This window comes from Nycticebus coucang, chromosome 3, assembly GCF_027406575.1.
Source record: "Nycticebus coucang isolate mNycCou1 chromosome 3, mNycCou1.pri, whole genome shotgun sequence".
Classification (NCBI taxonomy): domain Eukaryota; kingdom Metazoa; phylum Chordata; class Mammalia; order Primates; family Lorisidae; genus Nycticebus; species Nycticebus coucang.
The window spans coordinates 53,479,028-53,499,211 of record NC_069782.1 but is presented as its reverse complement, the minus strand read 5'-3'; the positions used below and the strand labels follow the sequence as shown (position 1 = coordinate 53,499,211).

The following is a 20,184-nucleotide window of genomic DNA, read 5'->3' as shown; positions in this document are numbered from 1 at the left end:
AAGACCATATCTAGTGCCAGTGAATATGAGATGAGCTGGAGTTAAGAATTATTTGGGAATTAGAATGGGTAGGACTTGGTGATGTGTTGGAGATGCGGTATAATTGAATAAAAAAAGGATTTTCTTGGGAGGCTGAGGCAAGAGAATCTCTTAATCCCAAGAGTTTGAGGTTGCTGTGAGCTGTGACACGACAGCACTCTACCCAGGGCGACATAGTGAGACTCTGTCTTCAAAAAAAAAGAACTTTCTAAATTTATGGTTGGATTATAGGTGGAGGACAATAGTAATGTTATTAATAGTCAATATTCATTAGGCATGATGTGTTATGCAGTGCACTAAGTATTTATTCATTCATTTAATCTCCCAACAACTCAAAGCTCAATGAATGAATCTTATACCAATTAAAATTGGGGCTATTAGAGATGAACTTGCCCAAGGTCACAGATTCAAACCCAAGATTTCTGATATTCACTGCCTCTACTAGATGTGATTAATAAACAGAATGACGGTCCCATTCAATATGTGTATCACATAAATCGCTTCTCTCTGTTACTAAACATACAGACACATATGGAGAGTGCCTCTTTTTTGTGAGAATTTTAGAAGTTTGGTTCTTCCTGTATTTTCACTTTTCCTACCTAGAGGACCTAAACTGGGGCGGAGGTTGGATAAAACAGTTGACTCAAAAGATGAGAGAAGGCGAAGCAACATTCTCGAACGCTTTGGCAGCTGCTAGAACGATGGACTCTGTGTTCCATCAGAACCACCCCCCCCCCGCCTCCGCGCAGACACACACCACACACACACACACACACACCCGTTGTAAGGGGCATTTGGATGCCGAGTCTCAGGTCGGTTCCAGCAATCCTCAACTCATGGCGAAGATGCCTCTTCCCACTCTCAAGCCCAACAAGCCCGAAGTTAACTCGAGGTCGCGTCTACCGCCCGCTAAGCCCTGCCCAGCGTGGACTCCAGCTGGTTCCCAAGGAAACCATCCGCGCCGGAACCCGTGGTCAGCGCCGCCGCACCTGCGACTAGCCCCGCCTGGCGCCAGGAGGCACAGAAGCGCGTCGGCCCCTCCGGCCCCGCCCCCGGCCCCGCCTTCCCTCCTCCGGGACCAGCCGCTCCCGGCTGCCGGCCCCCAGTCTCACTCCCAACGCAGGCGCAGTCTCGCGTCTCCGTGGCGGCTCCCATCTCAGTACGCCCGCAGTGGCGGAGTGTAGCGGCCTCGACCCGCTGTCCTCTGCCTCTTGCTGCTTCGCGGCGCGCTGTGCGGCTCTGCGAGCGCCTCTGAGAGAGGGCAGCGGCCGCGGTGGGTTCGGCAGGTGAGTGCGGCCGGGGGAGGGACAGGCGTGGAGCGCCGCCCCCCACCCTCGGCGACCGCGCGCGGCCTCCCGAGAGCCGGCCCGGAGGGGCGGTAGCGGCAGGTGCAGGAGCCGGCGCGGCGCGCGGGGACCCAGCGGAGGCTGCCTCGGCCTGGCCAGCGCACTCCCCGGCTGGGCACCGGGGCTCCGGGGTCCCCAGCGGCGCGGTGAGGGCGGCTTGACTCCTCTGCTCATCGGGCCTTCCCCAGGCTGCTGGTGGGTGTCGGGCGGCGGCCCCTCCCCCGGCCGCCTCCCGTGCACGGGCGCGTTACTCATTAACTGCGCGGCCCCGAGCCCGGTTACCTGGCGACTGGCGAGCGCTGCCGGAGCTGGGGACCTGGGGTCGTGGAGGCGGTACGGGAGTTCCCGGGCGAGTCGGGAGCCCGCGGGAGCGGTGCGGGGTGGAGCCGCGCTGGGCACCCGGGGTTCGTTCTTGCCCCAGGCTGAGGGAGCGACGCGCGAGGCCGGCGCCGAGCCGTAGGGGTCGGTCACCCGTGGGAGGTTCCGGAGAAACCCGATGGGAAGAGCCAGCGCCAGAGACGCGCCCCGCGAGGGAGCTCAGTTCGCCGGGACTTTTGTTTGGGGGAGTTGAGAGGAGCCGCTCAGACGCCGTGGTAGTGACACTGCGCCCCCACCGCCGGGGACAGCCAGCTTAATGGTTCCAGAAGTGACGATGATGCTAGATGGGAGCCCCAGCACGTGAAGAGTTGCCACTTGTTATGGGATTAAGAAAACATTTATCTGTAATGGCTGAAGGGTAAGGTCTTGAAAAATAAGAGCGCTGAATTAATCCTGATTCCTGAGAGGCAATTAAGTTTCGTGGAAATGCTGCTTATTTGGAGGCTACCTGTTTTTTTTTTTTTTTTTTTTAATTTCCCTTACCATTTTCTTTTTTTTTTTTATTTATTTATTTATTTATTTATTTTTTTTTATTGTTGGGGATTCATTGAGGGTACAATAAGCCAGGTTACACTGATTGCAATTGTTAGGTAAAGTCCCTCTTGCAATCATGTCTTGCCCCCATAAAGTGTGACACACACCAACTGCAATCCCATTACTGGGCATCTACCCAGAAGGAAAAAAATCCTTTTATCATAAGGACACTTGTACTAGACTGTTTATTGCAGCTCAATTTACAGTCGCCAAAATGTGGAAACAGCCTAAATGCCCACCAACCCAGGAATGGATTAACAAGCTGTGGTATATGTATACCATGGAATACTATTCAGCCATTAAAAAAAATGGAGACTTTACATCCTTCGTATTAACCTGGATGGACGTGGAAGATATTATTCTTAGTAAAGCATCACAAGAATGGAGAAGCATGAATCCTATGTACTCAATTTTGATATGAGGACAATTAATGACAATTATGGTTATGGGGGGGAAACAGAAAGTGGTGTGTGGAGGCTACCTGTTATTCACTCTTCGTTTCCCCCAACTCCTTCCTTTCTCTCTGTGTGTGTGGGGGTGGTGGGGGAGCTTTGTAATCTCTTGCTGTAGGCTGATTGCGTAATTGGAGGAGAGGCCAGTAAGAGGATTAAAACAAAACTGTTCTATTGTAAATCTATTGAAAGAACCAGTTTCTATTTATTATCCTTATTTTGTTGCTCATGCAGTTAAAAAAAAAAAAGGTTAATGAGAAATGAAGGAGAAAAGAGGTAGACTAGGACTGTAGACCGATTACAGTAAATATCTGATGCTGTTAAATATTTCACCAGTTTTATGGGGCCTTGTTCTGTTACCGTTTGTTATTTATTTACTAGTACTGTGCATTTTGATAGGACTTTTCATGTTTGGACACACACTGTGTTCCAGATATGGTTTATGCGATTTAATCCTAAATTTAGGATTGTGGATTTTATAGAAATACATTTAGCACTTACACAGTTCTACTAAAGTAGTCTCCATTAGACGAAAAGTCTTCCAGATTTTTTCCATTACAGTAATGTTGTATTATTAATCCATACCTTTGAGCAGCAAAGTGTTAAATACAACTCTTCCTTGTGTGTTTGTCATACAACTTATCTGTGGTATTGAACACCTTTAACCGTTCACCAGGATAGATATTTGATGTCTGGCTGCTTTGTGGAATTTCTAACTAGTGGGATTTCTAATTAGATCCAGTTTTGCTTTTTGAATTAGTGTTAATTATGTATATGCTTCTTTTAATATTTCTTTCCTTTGATTTTTCCTAAACCCTTAACCTCCTCCAGCGCACATAGATGTTCTACAAATAACTTTTAAAATCAAAGGGTTCTTAGAAATCTGGCTCCCTTCTCATTTTTATTTATTTTTTTGAGACAAAGTCTCAAGCTGTCGCCCTGGGTAGAGTGCCATGGTGTCACAGCTGACAGCAACCTCCACTCTTGGGCTTAAGCTATCTTCTTGCCTCAGCCTCCCAAGTAGCTGGGACTACACGTGCCTGCCACGAGGCCTGGCTATTTTTGGTTATAGTTGTTATTGTTGTTTGGCGGCCTGGGCTGGATTTGAAACCTCCAACTCCAGTGTATGTGGCTGGCGCCCTAGCCACTTGAGCTGCAGGTGCCCAGCCCTCCCTTCTCATTTTTAAAAATAGCAAAACAAAACCTGGTAGGTTATAGTAGTTTCACATGCTTTATAGTGGGTAGTAAATATTTTTTCCCCTTCTGAGCAAGACACACTGAAAAAATTAGTGAACTGGCTGAATGAGAAATTATTTAACTTTCAGGTCCCTTACTTACATGCATATAGTCTGGAATAAATCATTTAACCACAGAGCTATTGTCTCTATTTGTAAATGGAAATAGTATTAGGTTGAAACATGAAATTGCCAGTATTTGCTTCTTCGCATGCAAGTTTTTTTGTATGTTTCAATCTAATACAAACTTAAGAATAGTGGGATGAGGATTTAATGAGGTGTTCTACGTGAGATGTGGTGGGGGGGAGAAGGAACAAAATGTTAAACTGACAGTGTTTAGCATTGTGCGTGTTGGTTTAGGTTCTTTGACTCTTTAGTCCCCAGGACGTTCCTGGAATATATATGGTTTGTCAAACTTTACAAATCAAGAAGTTGAGGCCCCTTAAGTTGAAAGCTGAGATAATTCGCCTGTGGTTATCTACCCTGTTTCCCCGAAAATAAGACAGTGTCTTATTTTAAGGTGTGCTCCCAAAGATGCGCTAGGTCTTATTTTCAGGGGACGTCTTATCTTTCCTGTAAGTAGGTCTTATTTTCGGAGGATGTCTTATTTTTGGGGAAACAGGGTAGTTGTCAGCGATCCTATGGCTGGCTAATGGTGGAGCCAGGATTAAGATTCTGTGTGACTCGTAGTGAAAGTTCCTGATCTACATCTTTTTTGTAGAAGAGCTTTGCAACTATAAGGAGATACACAGATGAAAGGTGTGGTTGTTGTTTGTATTTCTGGTTGAAAATTCCCAAGTTTTCTGATAATGGTGATGCCACCACTGTTCCTGCTGCTGCTGAATCCAGTGTTTGCCGTGTGCCCAGGCCTGATATGAGCTCTGTTCTAACTCATTCACTGTCACAGTGAGCTAGGACCTAGGTGATACTTTATCCCTATTTTATTGTTGAGAAAACTGAGGCCCTGAGAGATTATGTCATTTGTCCAAGGTCACGTAGTTGATTAAATGGCAGATCTAGATTAGAAGGCAGTTTGTCGTCCATGTTTGTGCTTTTTTCATTTTTAAGACATAGGCTGTTCCCCAGGTAGAATGCAGTGGTGGTATTACAGCTTGCTGCAACCTCAGACTCCTAGGCTCAGGAGATCCTGCCTCAGCTTCCCAAGTAACTGGGACTACAGGAGCCTGCCACCATGCCTGGCTAATTTTTCTGTTTTTCATAGAGATAGGGTCTCATTCTTGCTCAGGCTGGTCTTGAACTCTTGAGTTTAAGCGATCCGCCTGCCTTGGCTTCCCAGAGTGTGAGGATTACGGCCTGTACTGGGTCCTGAGTTTGTGCTTGTAACCACTATGTCGCTTCTTCACGTACAGGTGTAATGCTGAAGAATTGTTAACTTCCAGGAGTCTGGAAGGTAGGGTCATATAATCATTCCTACTACATTCTTTTACGAGTTCTTCAAAAGGCTCTCTGTCTCTCTGTATATGTATATATACAGTATATACATATTTATTTATTTTTTTTTTCATTTTTGGGACAGGATCTTACTCTTTTGCCTAGGCTAGAGTGCGTTGGTGAGATCACAGCTTAATGCAGCCTCAGACACCTGGGCTCAAGTGATCCTCCTGCTTTAGCCTCCCAAGTAGCTAGGAATACAGGTGCACACCACTCTACCTGGCTAATTTTTAAAATATTTTTCATAGAGATGAAGTCTTGCTATATTGTCCAGGCTGGTCTCAAACTGCTAATTTCAAACAGTCCTTCTGTCTTGGCCTCCCAAAGTGCTAGGGTTATAGAACTGAGCCTATCCATATATTTTAATGAGTGCTGAATGAGAAAATGGCTACAATTGTTGAGTAGTGAGGAGGAAGGCAGGTTGAGTAGTGGGTAGAGATACTTGTGCATCAAAGTAATGAGGGAATGCTTTGCGGGTATTATGATTGAGTACAGTAAAACTAAACTTTTGTGCAACATAATTCTGCTTAAGATGTGGTTCAACAAAAGATGGTTAAGGGTGGTATATTGACTATTTTTTTTTTTTTTTTGTAGAGACAGAGTCTCACTTTATGGCCCTCAGTAGAGTGCCATGGCATCACACAGTTCCCAGCAACCTCCAACTCCTGGGCTTAAGCGATTCTCTTGCCTCAGCCTCCCGAGTAGCTGGGACTACAGGCGCCCGCCACAACGCCCAGCTATTTTTTGGTTGCAGTTCAGCCGGGGCCGGGTTTGAACCCACCACCCTCGGTATATGGGGCTGGCGCCTTACCAACTGAGCCACAGGCGCCGCCCGGTATATTGACTATTAAATACTTGATTTTTTTTTTTTTACGGTTTTTGGCCAGGGCCGAGTTTGAACCCACCACCTCTGGCATTTGGGGCCGGCGCCCTACTCCTTTGAGTCACAGGCACTGCCCTTAAATTGGTCCTGGTCATCACCGTGCTGTGCTTAGTACTGGGTGGTCAGTTGAAAAATGTTAGGATATATGAAATTGGTCTAGCCATGTAAACTGAAAAGAGTTCTGTGAGTGAGAATCGGGGACTGAGGAAGGGGGGGGGGACACTCAACACACACAGGCAGCATTAACGTGGTGTCTCTGTTCTCCCTTCTGCTTTCTTTTTCAACTTACAACTAAAAGGTATTTTTCTAAGCTTAAATTGTATGTAGTCATGGTTAGACAAAGGTGGAAAAAGTGATTTTGATTAATTTAAATTTTTTTGTTTCAGATTAACGTGAGGGTACAATTAGCTTACAGTGTTTGTGTTTGTTAGGTAAAATCCCTGTGGTAGTCGTGTCCCACACCCAGGACGTGTGCCGTGTACCCTTATGTTGTGCCCTAATGGTGGGAGCACCCCTCCCCTCCCCCCCTTCTCAGTCTTGATTTATTTTAGAATATAGGCAACACAAAATTAAGTTCAGATTACATAGAGAAAATGAATGAAAATTACGGAAATGGTTCAAGTTCATGGGAGATGTGCTGCTTTAGTTTAACAGCAGGATGGTAAATACAAGCATAGTGGAGATTGATGAAACTCCCCTGTGGGTGTGGCTAGAGACAGAAGAGCATGCGCATTGACAACTCCGTGGAAACTCCATTCACACATAGACTCGTGCCCTGGAGGCCTGATAGCTTAGAACCAGTAAAGTGAGTGAGTTGTAATTAGATGTGTCCAGATGAGAGTAGTGGTATTGAGTTTGTTTGGGGGCTCTGGTTGACAGATGAAAATAAAGTGTAAAAGAACAACAAATAAGTTTGAAAAATAGTAAATGCACTAATTAATTCCCGGTTGGGAAGAGAATCATGTTTGAACTGTATACCTCAGAAAGCTTGTTTTTCTTCTCTTTTATCTTGTTCTGGGAAACCCTTCTGATTCATAAGGCAGATCCCTTGTATGCTCTTGTTAGTGTCCCATTACTTTTTCTTTCTTAGATTTTTATAAAATCATACATTTGTTTCCTGCCTTATAGTTTGTAACACATTTTTATAGTGATAAGCCATTTGATTTTCTTAAATGTGGGCAGGGGATGTAATATGTGTGTCACTACTGTCACAGATGTGGAAACTGAGCTCAGATGAAGTGACTTGCCCGGGTTCACCAGCTGCTCAGCATCAGATCTGAATTGGAGGGAGGGCTGTCTGCAGCAGGTCTGATAAAGTGCTTGGGTTTTCTCAGACGTTAAAAGTGAAATCTCTCCAGTGTTGATATTTTCTCAAGGTACTTACTGTTTAATTTCTGTATTTGCCAGCAGAGGTAACCTAGAGTAACTGTCTCCACTCTTCAGCGCCTGCTTTGTCGTTCCTTTTCCAGAGGTTCTTGTTTGTTTACCTAGTCAGTGCACACTTCAGCGCCTAATGCATGTTTATTGGCGTTTATTCTGAAGAGGATACACAGGATAAGGGGGCTTCCACTGTTACAGAAAAGAAATTTGGACGACTATGTATATTTTTATATTTCTGTTCCAAGGATTTGTGATGAAATATAATGCAATGCTAGTAACCCATAAGTTCAGAGCATTTTCTGAAAATTCTCCATGTAAGAATCTGTAATAACATCGCTAAGTGTGTGAGGTTGTACATTCAAATACTGTGAAATTAGTGGAAATTCATCTGTGGTCAGTTTTAATAAAAATGGAGCGTTGTGTTCCTTGATTAACCATTTGGCTGATTTTTTCTCCTTATTCACACTTATAAACATAGAATGCTTCCTAAAATTAAATGCAGCTTTTAACCAGAATGTTAGTTTGGAAAGCCAACTTTAAATTTATAATGAAAGTTAATGAAACATAATCTATGTGTCTATTTATACTTTTTTGTTTCCCTTTTTCCTCCTTTACTTACATAGTATTCAGATAAATCTTAGGCCTTCTTTTTGAGAACATTCTGATTATGGAGAATTTCAAGTAATAAGTAGACACAATAGTATAAGAACCTGTGGGTTTCCGTCACCTGGCCCGGTAACCATAAACAGTGTCAGTCCTGACCCATCCACTTTTAGACAATTGTTGGCATTGTATAATTTCATCTGTAAATATTTAAGTAACTACAGTATGTACAAATTTTAAATTAACACTTAAGTCCTTCATATCAAATATCTGTATTTTTAAAAATCTATAGGAGTAGAGCTTTTACAGTAAAATCAAGCTTCTGTGCATTTTTCCTGTTAAGTCCTCTAAGGAGCCAAGTAAGTATTTAAGTATTTTCTACTTGATCTTAGTCAAGAGGTTGAGGAGCAATTGAATAAGGAGAATAAGGATTTTAAATCCCAGCATAGCAACAAAGTGAAAGAGGAAATGATGATAGTAAAAAGAATGTAGGAAAACGAATAGGAAGGATCCAAAATGAGCAGATGCCCATTTCAGTAGCTGTGCTTTAGAGAAACTTCAGTTTTCTCTTTTTGAAAGTAAGACAAGGGTTCAGAGATGAAGGAGTATTCTTCTGTTTGGATTGTTCATTTCTTAGAGATCTTTGGCTTTAATCTAGCCTTTATTCCCACCGTCCCCCAGTCAGTTTTATCTTCTAAGCATATCTCAGGGGTAGTGGAGTTAGGTATTAGAAATCAGACATACCAGAGTGTGAATCCAGGGTCTGTTGTTTAATCTTGATTAAAGTATTTAATCTGTCTGAGCCTTGGTTTCTATATCTGTAAATAGGGATGAGAATCATTTCAAAGGGATGCTATGAGGATTAAGTGGAATAATTGTGTGTGTGTAAATATAAGTGAAGCTGTTGTTCTGAGTGTTTTCCAGATGTGTGTGTGTATATATATATGTGTGTGCATGTGTGCATATATATGTGTATGTGCATATATATGCCTCCATCCCTGCACTCCCAGTGCATGGCCTTGGCCTCAGACCAGACCTTCATAATCTCCTGTGCAGCTTGATGCAGTGATCGTCTAACCAATTGCCGTGGTCTCCGTAGTAAACTTCTCATTTCTCTAACGACTCCAGTGTATCTCCTCAGTACTTGAATGTCCAATGTGACTTATTTAGAGATGTTGTTACAAATTCTTTAATGACTGCATTAAAATACACTTTTTAAAATGTAGACCTTACGGTTTTTTCAGGGTCATTTTCTAAGTAAAAGGAGGCTTTAAAAAAAAAAGAGAGAGAGAAGGGAAGCCAGGCACAGTGATTCATGCCTGTAAACCCAGCACTTTGGGAAACTGAGATGGGAGAATGGCTTGAGGTCAGGAGTTCAAGATCAGCCTAGGCAACACTGGGACACTTCGTCTGTGCCAAAAAAAAAAAAAAAAAGAATCGCGTAAGCCAAAGAGCTGGAGGTTGCTGTGAGTTCTGTGACATCATGGCACTCTACTGAGGGTGGTAAAGTGAGACTCTGTCTCTACAAAAAAAAAAAAAAAAAAAGAGAGAGAGAGAGATTGGGTCTTACACTGTGGCCCAGGCTGGAATGCAGTTGCATGATCACATCTCACTGCAGCCTTGACCTCCTGGGTTCAAGCAAATCTCCCACCACAGCCTCCTGGGGCAACAAGTGCATGTCACTGCACCTGGCTACCTCCCACTTTATAAATTTATTTTTAATTTTTATTTTATTTAATTATTATTGAGAGACAGAGTGCAGTTGTATGATCACAGCTCACTGCAGCCTTAAACTCCTGGGCTTAAATGATCCTCCTCTCTTAGCCTCCTGAGTAGCTGGGACTGCAGACACATACCTTAAAAGAGTCTTGTTAATGGTCAGTCACATGTCTGCCTGCACAGTCAGGTTTTCTTTCACTCTTCTGTTTGTTTCTTTAGTGCCAGACCCTCATTCCTTGGCTGCTGTATCACTGTGCCCATCCATTTGAATTATATCCAACATTTAAAATCTGATTTCCCCTTAAAGCATGCTCTTCCCCCTCCCCCACACCCTCAGGGTGGTCTTGCCGTGGCCTGTAACAGGCTGTGTACCATCTGTACTCCATTGGTTGCACGTTCTTAGAACTTAGTACCAGAATTTTGCCCTGAGGAGTAGAAGCTGGCAGTCATTCTTCCATTTCAAGAAGAATAAATATTTATCACCAGCCTGAGTGAGGCCCTGTCTCTAAAAAAAAAAAAATAGCCAGGTGTTGTGGTGGTGCCTTTAGTCCCAGCTGCTCCGGAGGCTGAGGCAGGAGGATGTCTTCAGCCCAGGAGTTTGAGGTTGCTGTGAGCTGTGATGCCCATTGCGACTGAGTGAGACTCTCTCTCAACAAATTTTTTATATGTATGTATAAATAAATATATTTAATAAATATATGTAGTAAGTGTTGGAGGTTTTTAAAGAAGTGAACTAATTGATGGAATTGGTTAACACTCAGTTCATTATATGCTATTGAAGTAACAATCAAATTTTTAGTGTCAGAAACAATTTCTTCCATAATTCATGCTCAATTAAGAAGTCATTTGGGAATTTTAAAAACATCTGGACCTCCTTCCCTGCCCTCCATCACCCAGTAGTCTATGTATAAATTGAAAGAAGACAATGATATTTACATAATCTTTAAACCTTTTCTTTTGACCTACCTTGGAATATTTAATTTTTATTATTGTGATAAGAGTAAAAAAATTACTGTATAATATGTAGATGTTTGCTTTGTTGAGGAAAAACATTCAGAACAAAAAGTCTTTAATTTTTAATGCTGTATTTAAACCAAGCAACCCTTGTTTTTTGTTCTTACTGATGGTGTTTGTGCTGATGCCGTATGAGAACAATGTTTGGCAAACATTAGTCAGAAAATGCCTGAGAGATCATTATAATAATTCATTTTAATTGTTAAGTGCCAGATATAGTGCTGAGCTCTTTATGGGTATTCCTGACTTAATTTGTGTGACACCCTTATGAGATAAGTGTGGTAATCATCTCCGTTTTTCAGATGAGAAGTTTAGACTTAAACCTCCAGGATCACATTATTGATTACTGGGCAAGCTAAAATGTGAGCCTCCTTCCACAGTGCGAGCTTTTTGGTGAGGCAGCGAATTCTGGTTATGTCATCCCACTGGCCTTTCTTCCAGTAGACGGGTGCCCTCAACTACTTTATCATCCACAATTATTGGATCCATGTCCAGTGTGAATTAGATGAAGATATTTAGCCTTAGACAGGCTAAGTGGCCTGACCATGTTTGTAGATGTGGCTTTAGAGCTTGGTCCGAATCGGAACCTGAGCTTTCTTCTGCTACTTTGGTTTCTGCCGGACTGTGACGCCAGATTACTTCCTGTGTTGGAAATGATTTACTTTCTAAAGTGTTTTTGAGGAATTTTATTACGTATACAAATCAAACTGTTCAATTTTCACATATATTAAGTTGATAGGGAAAAGATAAAAACAGCTTTAACATTCTTTTCTAGAAGTAAATTCTGTTTCCTCTTTATCAAGGTAAGTGAAACCAGGGGAAGGTACTTTTGTGGGAAGATGGATTTTATTTGAGTTTTTTGACACTGAATTAAAACAAGTTCCTAAATTTCATTTAAATTGTGTATTTCTATTTTATTCGTGCCCTTCAGATGTTTCCACTGAAAATACTTAACGAGTAAATCCATGCTATTTTCTTGAGTTGTCCTATGAATGCCTTTAGTTTTTAATTAGAAAATCCAATTTAATTAGAAAAAATGATTTTTGTAAGACGTTATTAGGATTTTTGTAGGTATTCATTAAATGAGTCAATATGTATGAAATTCTTAGTGTCAACATCTGACACGTAGGTGACTGTCGGGCTGGGGATGCTGTGTCTCCCGCAGGCCCAGGGCCTCGTCTATTTATAGAAGTGACACCCCCCCGCCACCTACGCAACAGGTGCAGAGACTGCTAACCAATAAGGTACATGCTTTCCTGCTCTTTTGCGTCTTGCTGATGAGAGCCAGAGTGTTAAGTCCCTTCCCTAACCCCTCATTGCCATGGTATTTCTCACAGGTGCCTCCTACAGGTGACTTTTAGCAAAGATTGGCTGCTGTTTTTGCTGTGATAAGACTGATGTCCAGAGAGAATGACATAACGTAAAATGCATGTTAGGGATCAGAAGCAAATTGTTTTGATCAACTTTTCCTTACGATTGGAAACCAGCTGTATTACTTGGAGCTGATTAGTAAGGCCAGCCAAGTCGTGTTGGTAGTTCACCCATAGGAGTTTAATGTGGTCCTCTCTTTCACATGCTGGTAGTGATCTGCACAAGTTTAGTTGATGAATTGGGATAATCTCCAACTGAAAGTTCTTTTTTAGTCACTCATTGCTTAATGCAAAGAGTATGACTGCTTAAAAATAGCAGTTTATTTTACTCATATGAAGACTTTGGATGTGAAATCTTTTAAGTTTTCTTGCATTTTAAAGAGCAAAAGATTTTAGACCAGTGAGGTTGGCAACTCATTGCCAGCTAAATTATATTTTATGGAAATTTTACATGCTTGAAAAAGGGACTGAATTTAATCTCAAAATAATCTTCTTTTCAGAAGTAACTTGAATTTAAACTGTATTTAAATGTATCTTCCAGAATGGAGGGACTACTCAGAGGTGGTGTCCTAAATGCTATGAAGCCTTATGTTTGAAAATTTTTATCCCATGCGATGGAAAACCAAGGCACAGATTTCCAGATGAGAGAAGCTGGGCACAAATGTCCCAATAATTCGACAAAAGCAGGATTCGACCCTTTTGCCTTTCTTGGAGACTTGTCTCCTGTGTTCAGAGGCTGCGCTCCAGCTTAGGGAAGTGTTTGTATTTCCATAAATGCTTTGCTTCCTCACCTGAGCCGTGCCTGGAAGGCCCGGCCAAGGCTTTGTCTTTCTTATTGTGTCCTACTTGTTGTTTGGGTCTGTTCTTTGGTCTTATTTTTTCTGGGAGTCCTTTGCCCATGGTTTATATACCTGTCGCTTGTGGTCTATGCACTCTCCGTGTCTTCTGTGGCTTTTCGCACAGGGTGTCAGCCTCTCTCCTTGTCATCGGCTTCTATTGCATTGAGTCTGTTTGAGGTCAGATTAGATTTTCATCTTTCAGTAGCATTTGGCATGCAGTAGGTCCTCAGTAAAAATTTCTTGAGACAATGGCTAAAATGTTGTATTTAAATATGGGAAAATAGGGCTGCTGTTGCAGGGATGTTGGATTTTAACCAAAGAGAAACATTTTTTGGTAGAAAGGTCTTATTGGTGGAGTGGCAAAGCTATTACAGTGGCAGAGTATGTCCTGGTGGTTAGGAGTTTGGCCTGTGGAGTCTGACAGGCATATGTGTTAATTCTGGCTGTACTATGATGGAATTTCTTAAACTATAAATGTGGTGGAGCTGTACCGAATGTTTAGTTAAGTGTTCAATAAATATTAGCTATTGTTGTTACGGGAGAAGCCACCTACCTATGTGATTGCCACTGGTGTTTGGATAGCTCAGCTCCTCAGTTCCCCCCTCTTCTCCTGAATTATTTTGAAGCAAATCTGAGTAGTCTTATTTCATCTATAAATACTTCAGTGTATATCTTTAAAATATATAGATTTTTTTTATATAAGCACAATACCATTATTACCCCTAAAATTAAATGTAATTCCTAACATCATTCATTTTTATTGTTGGCTTATTAAAAATAAGAACTCAAACAAGGCCAGACATTGTGTTTAGTTTTCTCTCTTTAGTCTCTGTTGTAAGTCTGTTAATTAACTCTGCCTCTTCCCCCCCCCCCAGTTTATTTATTGAAAAAATAAGGTAGTTTGTCTATGAGAGTGTCCTGAAACCTTGATTTTGCTGTTCTTGACCCTGTGGTGTGATTTATCATGTTTCTTTCTCCTCTGATGAATCAAGAGTCTTCATTGATTTGGGGTCCTTTTTCTTCTTGGGGGGCAAGAATGCTTCACGAATGGGGGTGGTGGTTCTTTCTTATTTACCACATAATAAATAAAAATAATGCATGAATGTCTCCTTTTTTTGATAAGATGTGATCAGTTAGTTTATTCTAATCCATTAAAAAGTTCTTCAGGTAGCTTTTATTTTATGAGTTTAATACCTATTAATAATTATTGCTTAAACTTAAATTAAATTAAATTGCTTAAACTTAAATTTCATTAGGATTGTGAATTTATTTTTAGTAAGTGGAGTTCTTTTTTTTTTTTTTTTTTGTGGTTTTTGGCCGGGGCTGGGTTTGAACCCGCCACCTCCGGCATATGGGACCGGCGCCCTACTCCTTGAGCTACAGGCGCCGCCTGTAAGTGGAGTTCTTTTAAAAAGAACTTTTTCTGATGAACTATTTCATTGGTTTTTTTGTTTTTATTTCAAAACAAAATTAAAGGGGTACAAATGTTTGTTACACAGATATCCTGTATTAGGCTTAAGTTAGGGCTTTTGTTGTGCCTTTCACCAGAATAGTGTTTATACACCCACTAGGATGGTTTTTATCCCACACCTACCCTCCCACCCTTCCTAAAAGTCAAGATTAATATTCACTCTTTCTACCTGTTTACCAGTTCTGAAAATAAAGAATTGTTTCCATAGCACTGATCAAAGGGTTGTTTTTTTTTTTTAATTTTTGGTATCATTATGAACTCAAGGATCTAAAAACATTTGGGTTCCAGTTCTTGGCAGATATTATCCTTTGTGGTGTTCAAATTGTCCCATCTTTAATTAGTGGGAGTCCTTTTGATACCGCTTTTGATAGTATAACAGGATGTTCCAGGTCTTTTGATATGTTTCTGCCCCAGGCCTTGAATTGGCCTTTTTTTCCAAGGAGCTCATGTTCTTTTTTGTAGGAAATGGTATTACTGTGAGCAGGTGGTACTCGTTGCTTCCAAATTGGTCATTGTTGCTATACCTTTTCATTGGATGAAGTTGGGGATTTTATTTTAATAGGAAGGTTTTTCTGGTATTTCTAATTAAGGACTCCAGGATTTTAACTTCTTTGATTTTATATTTATATATTTTTTTCACATGCTGAAAATCTTGGTTCCAAATGACATTACCATAACTTACTTGCTTCATCTTATAGATACTAGTTTTATATCAACATGGCCACTGTTGTTATCACTGAAAATAGTTTCTGATTTTTTAACTTCCTTTTGTTCTTAGAATACTTTCTATTAGGGATATATATTTATATTACTTGTTTTTTATTTATTTTATTTTATTTTTTTGGCCGGGGCTGAGTTTGAACCCACCACCTCTGGTATATGGGGCTGGTGCCCTACTCCTTTGAGCCATAGGTGCTGCCCTTTATTTATTTTATTTTTAAGAGACAGGGTCTCACTGTGTTGCCCAGGCTGCAATGCAGTGGCTGTTCACAGGTGTGATCCCACTGCTGATCAGCACCGGAGCTTTGACCTGCTCCATTTCTGCCCTGGGCCAGTTCACCCCTCTTTAGACAACCTGGTTGCTTCCCCTTCTGGGAGGCACCATATTGATGCCCAACTTATTTCAGACACCTGGTTGGCATAGTGCACTACAGCCCAGAACTCGTGGACTCAAGCGATTCTCCTGTTTCAGCCTCCCAAGTAGCTGGGACTAGACGCACGCACCTCTGTGCCTGGCTGTATTTCCCCTTTTTTTGTTAGTTTTTCTTTTTTTAGAATATTACTCGTTTTTAAATCATTTGAAATAGTTCTTTTCTATTAGTGATTAAACTACTGTCTCATTATACAGATTAACTTATTTTTAGGGATTCCTTTTAAAATTTATCACTTTTGTGATTCTAAGCTCACATTAAAATCTCTAAAGCAGGATACATTTAGAAAAGTCTAGTTTTCACTCTACCTGTTCTCTCTCTCTTCCTGTAAAAATGTAAACCATTTTTATTAGTTTTTGGTTTATCCTTCCATTTTTAACAATACTTATATGTACATATAAATACATGTATGCATTTAAGTAAGTTGGTGTATCTATACCTTAGGCAAAAGGTAGCTTACTATACACGTTACTGTTCCTGCTTCAAGGTCCCCTTGTAGAAGTATGCAGATGGATTGTTCCTTTCACAGCCGTGCAGAGCTTCCTTATGAAGGTGTGCTCTAGTTCATTCAGTCAGTCTTGGGCTATTACAAACGATGCTGCTTGTCTCATTAATGTATCTTTTCTTTTCATTCTGACAGTTTGTCTTTGGGTAAAGTTTGTCACATAGAGTGATGTGCGGGGCACAGTTTAATGACTGTGTCGTTTTGCTCGATAGCATGGAGCTTCCCGTCAGGATTTGTACCATTTTGTGTTTCCAGTATTGCAAATGCTTTTATATTTTCTGATTCCGTGAACCATCAGTGCATACAGAGATGAATTAGGAATATGTGGAAGAAAGGAATTATCATACACACTTACTGATAACATGTCAAAGTTTAATGAAAACCTACTGCAAAGGTATTCTGTGTTAAAGTGAATTGATTAGTGAATTATTATATTCAAGTGAAAATGAATTATGTACTTTGAATATAGCTGTTTTCTTGGTGTGTGTTGTGTATGTGGATAATGTAAAACATGAAGGTTATTTTGGATAAAAAATTATGTAGTGTTTAATGTTAAATTTTTTTTTCACTTGGCATAGTATTTCATGTGGGAAAAGCCAAAGATTACTTTCATTTTGAGACTGAAATTACTGTTTACTTGCAATAGTTTATTGGATTTGAAATTCATTTTTATATGTAGATTTACTTGTTACAGTTTTGTTTGTATATTCTGGAAGGTCTTAGACATGCAGTAATTTCTGATTTTGAAAGTATGCAAATATGGAATTTCTCAAGTTTACTGCAACCTTTTTGTTCTTATTTTCAAACACTTCTTGTTAGGATGAGAGAGTTAAATTTTTTAGTTTAACAAATCAATGAATACTTTTGTACTTTGTGGAAGAAATTATACGCTATGTTAGTTCTTGTGTTTGGGAATTTTGAAGTTCTGGGAAAGGGTCCTTCACAATTATCAAAGTACTATTGTAGATAGGAAAAAATTAGGAGGAAAGTTTGGGTTCAGATCATGGGAGACCTTATTTTTTAGTCTATAAGAAAAAGTTTGGATTTCATACTGAAGGGAAATCAATAAAGCATTTATAAGAATTCTTCTAGCTTTAAATTCTTCAAGTGGAAAACTTGAGTGGTACACATTCTAGTTTTTAGTAGACTTTGTGATGTGATCGAGTAGTTAAATGAAATATTTTTTGCATATGGAGAAACTGAGGCATACATGTTATTGTTAACGGATGGCAGTGGTAATAAATGGCCCGACTCTATGCCAGGTGCATGGTACTCTACAAAGGACTTTGTGTGAGTTGTTTCTTTAGTCTTTACAGCTACAAGGACAGGGAGCAAATACTCTACCCCCATTTTCATGCCATCACAGGAGAATTTAAAGCTGACACAAACAAATGGGACCTATTGACTAGATGGTAATTTTGATCACTGTTAACTTCTAGATTTTGAACATGGTTTTGTGGTTAGATAGGAGAATGTCCTTGAATTTTGGGGATATATAGATGGTGTGTGTATATGTATCCCTGGAGATACTAATGGTTAATGGATATCATATCTGAAACCTATTTTCAGGTAGCTCAAAAATGTTAACTGTTTCATAATCTGGGTGAAAGCTATACAGGAACTCTGCAATCCCAATGTAAATTTAAAATAATTTCCAAATAAAAAGGAAAATAAAAAACACTGACTCATCCAAAATCATATAGCTGATAGGACGCAGACAGAATAGGTAGCTGGACTAAGGTCTGTTTCATTCTTAATGTGTGTGAGTATGTGTGAAATACATCTTCACTGCCTTTTCTACCTGTGCTAACCCAGGTCACGTATGATAGCAAAGTTAAATATAAATTCAAGTGATGTATTCTAAAGCAGGGCGGCTGTAGTTAATGCTGATATATTGTATTCTTGAAAATGCCAGGAGTGGGTGCCAAGCATTCTTATCACAGAGATAACTGTGAGATAATGCATTTATTAATTAGCTAGTTACCATTCTACAGTGGGTATGCACCTCGAAACATCATGTTGTACATGATAAATACATGCAGTATTAATCTGTCAAATTAAAAAAAACATTGTTTTAAGAATTTTATAGCCTAATAATTGTTATTGAGCCTGAGATTATACTGTTAGATTATACTATGTATTGATAACATGTTATTTTCATATTTAAATAGTATACTCAGAGAAATTAGTTTAAGGTGGACATTTAAATAGTAATTTTAAAGTAATAATATTAAATTTTTATTCATTCCTTATGCTTATTAATTATTCTCACTTTACCAGATTTAGCTGCCACTTTCAAAGCTATCACTTTATCTCTTCCAAATCAGACTGTTTACTAGTTATACCTTGAGGTCACTTCCTGAATGTTAAACGATGTTAATAAATGTTAAATGTTTATCTTCTTTATATCATCTTTTATTGTTAGCTTATACTTTATAATGGGCTTATTATTTATCCATCTTAATTTAGTTTTAAATGTCACTGTCTAAAAATAATTACCTGCTTTTTGTTTTGACATAGGTTATTTTATGATGAGGCTTTTGCTATGGCTAATGACCCCTTGGAAGGCTTTCATGAAGTAAACCTTGCTTCACCTACTTCCCCGGACCTCCTTGGTGTGTGTGAACCACGGACTCAGGAGCAGACTACCTCACCAAGTGTCATCTACCGGCCGCATCTACCTGCAGCTTTGTGCTCTGCTGCTCTCCAGGCTAACACATTAGATGTTTCTGAGCTTCCTAAACAACCTGTGTATTCATCCCCCAGATGCCTGAATTGTGCAGAAGACTCCACTGTCAGGTAAGGGGGTCATCAGAACACTTTTTCTAGATTATTGTTTCTATAAAATGGACAGTATGTTTTGCTTGGTTACTGTATTTTAAGTTTTACTATTTTAGGAAATTTGAATAGCATAAACTTATCCATGTAGGGTAATACATGTTAATATTCTGGAGCAGGGGCTGGCAAACTTTCTATGTGACGGACCAGAGAGTAAATGTTTTAGGCTTTGCAGGCCATACAGTCTCTCTTGGAGCTTTTCCACTCAGTCTCAGAGTCTGTAAGCAGCTATGAGCAGGATGGAAGAGTGTGGCTATGTTCCAAGAAACTTCCTTTATGAGTGCAGAATTTTGAATTTCATATAATTTTCACATGCCAAAAAATATTATTTGATCTATTTTAACCATTTGAAAAATGTAAAAAACATTCCTGTCTCATGGGCCTTGTCAAGGCAGGTGGCAGGCGTGGTTTAGCCTGTGTGCTGTGATTTGTCGCCCCTGTTCTTGAAAAGTGCTGTCCAGCAGAGCTTCCTGGGATGAACCCGTTCTGGGTCTGTGCTGTCTGACATGAATGATAGCCATTAGCCACATGTGGCTGCTGAGCACTTGCCTTGTGGCTGGTGTGACTGAGGCTACCAAACAGGACAGTGCAGTTCTAGAGTTGTGTGTTTGTGCCAGTTCTGTTTGAGCGTATGCTGATATTTTCTGAAAAATGTTTCTCTCCTTTACAGCACTCATGTTACAGACCCAGCACCTTGTTCTACCTCTGGAGTCACAGCTGGGTTAACTAAATTAACTACAAGAAAGGACGACTGTAATGCTGAGAGGGAGTTTTTACAGGGTGCTACTGTAACAGAGGCTTGTGATGGCAGTGATGATATTTTTGGGTTGAGTGCCGATAGTCTGTCCCGTTTACGAAGCCCATCTGTTTTGGAAGTTAGAGAAAAGGGATATGAACGATTAAAAGAAGAACTGGCAAAAGCTCAGAGGGTAAGAAAAAAAGATGTTTATTTTTCCATGTATTATTTTAGAAATT

The 20,184-nt window shown here is 40.3% G+C and overlaps 1 protein-coding gene across 2 annotated transcripts in view; it reads left to right on the top strand.

The window, feature by feature from the left end:
• Positions 1–1,138: 1,138 nt before the first annotated feature.
• The window catches only part of RAB3IP (RAB3A interacting protein), a 70,270-nt gene continuing 51,224 nt past the window's right edge, over positions 1,139–20,184 (top strand). Inside the window, exons 1-3 of one of the 2 annotated variants that reach the window (XM_053584919.1) lie at positions 1,139–1,325; positions 18,892–19,170; positions 19,880–20,138. In XM_053584919.1, the coding sequence (XP_053440894.1) occupies positions 18,917–19,170; positions 19,880–20,138 (513 nt within the window). In that variant the 5' untranslated portion in view covers positions 1,139–1,325; positions 18,892–18,916. Of the gene's footprint in view, positions 1,326–1,985; positions 2,122–18,891; positions 19,171–19,879; positions 20,139–20,184 lie in introns of those variants that run through there. The other variant, XM_053584918.1, reaches the window with a different exon arrangement.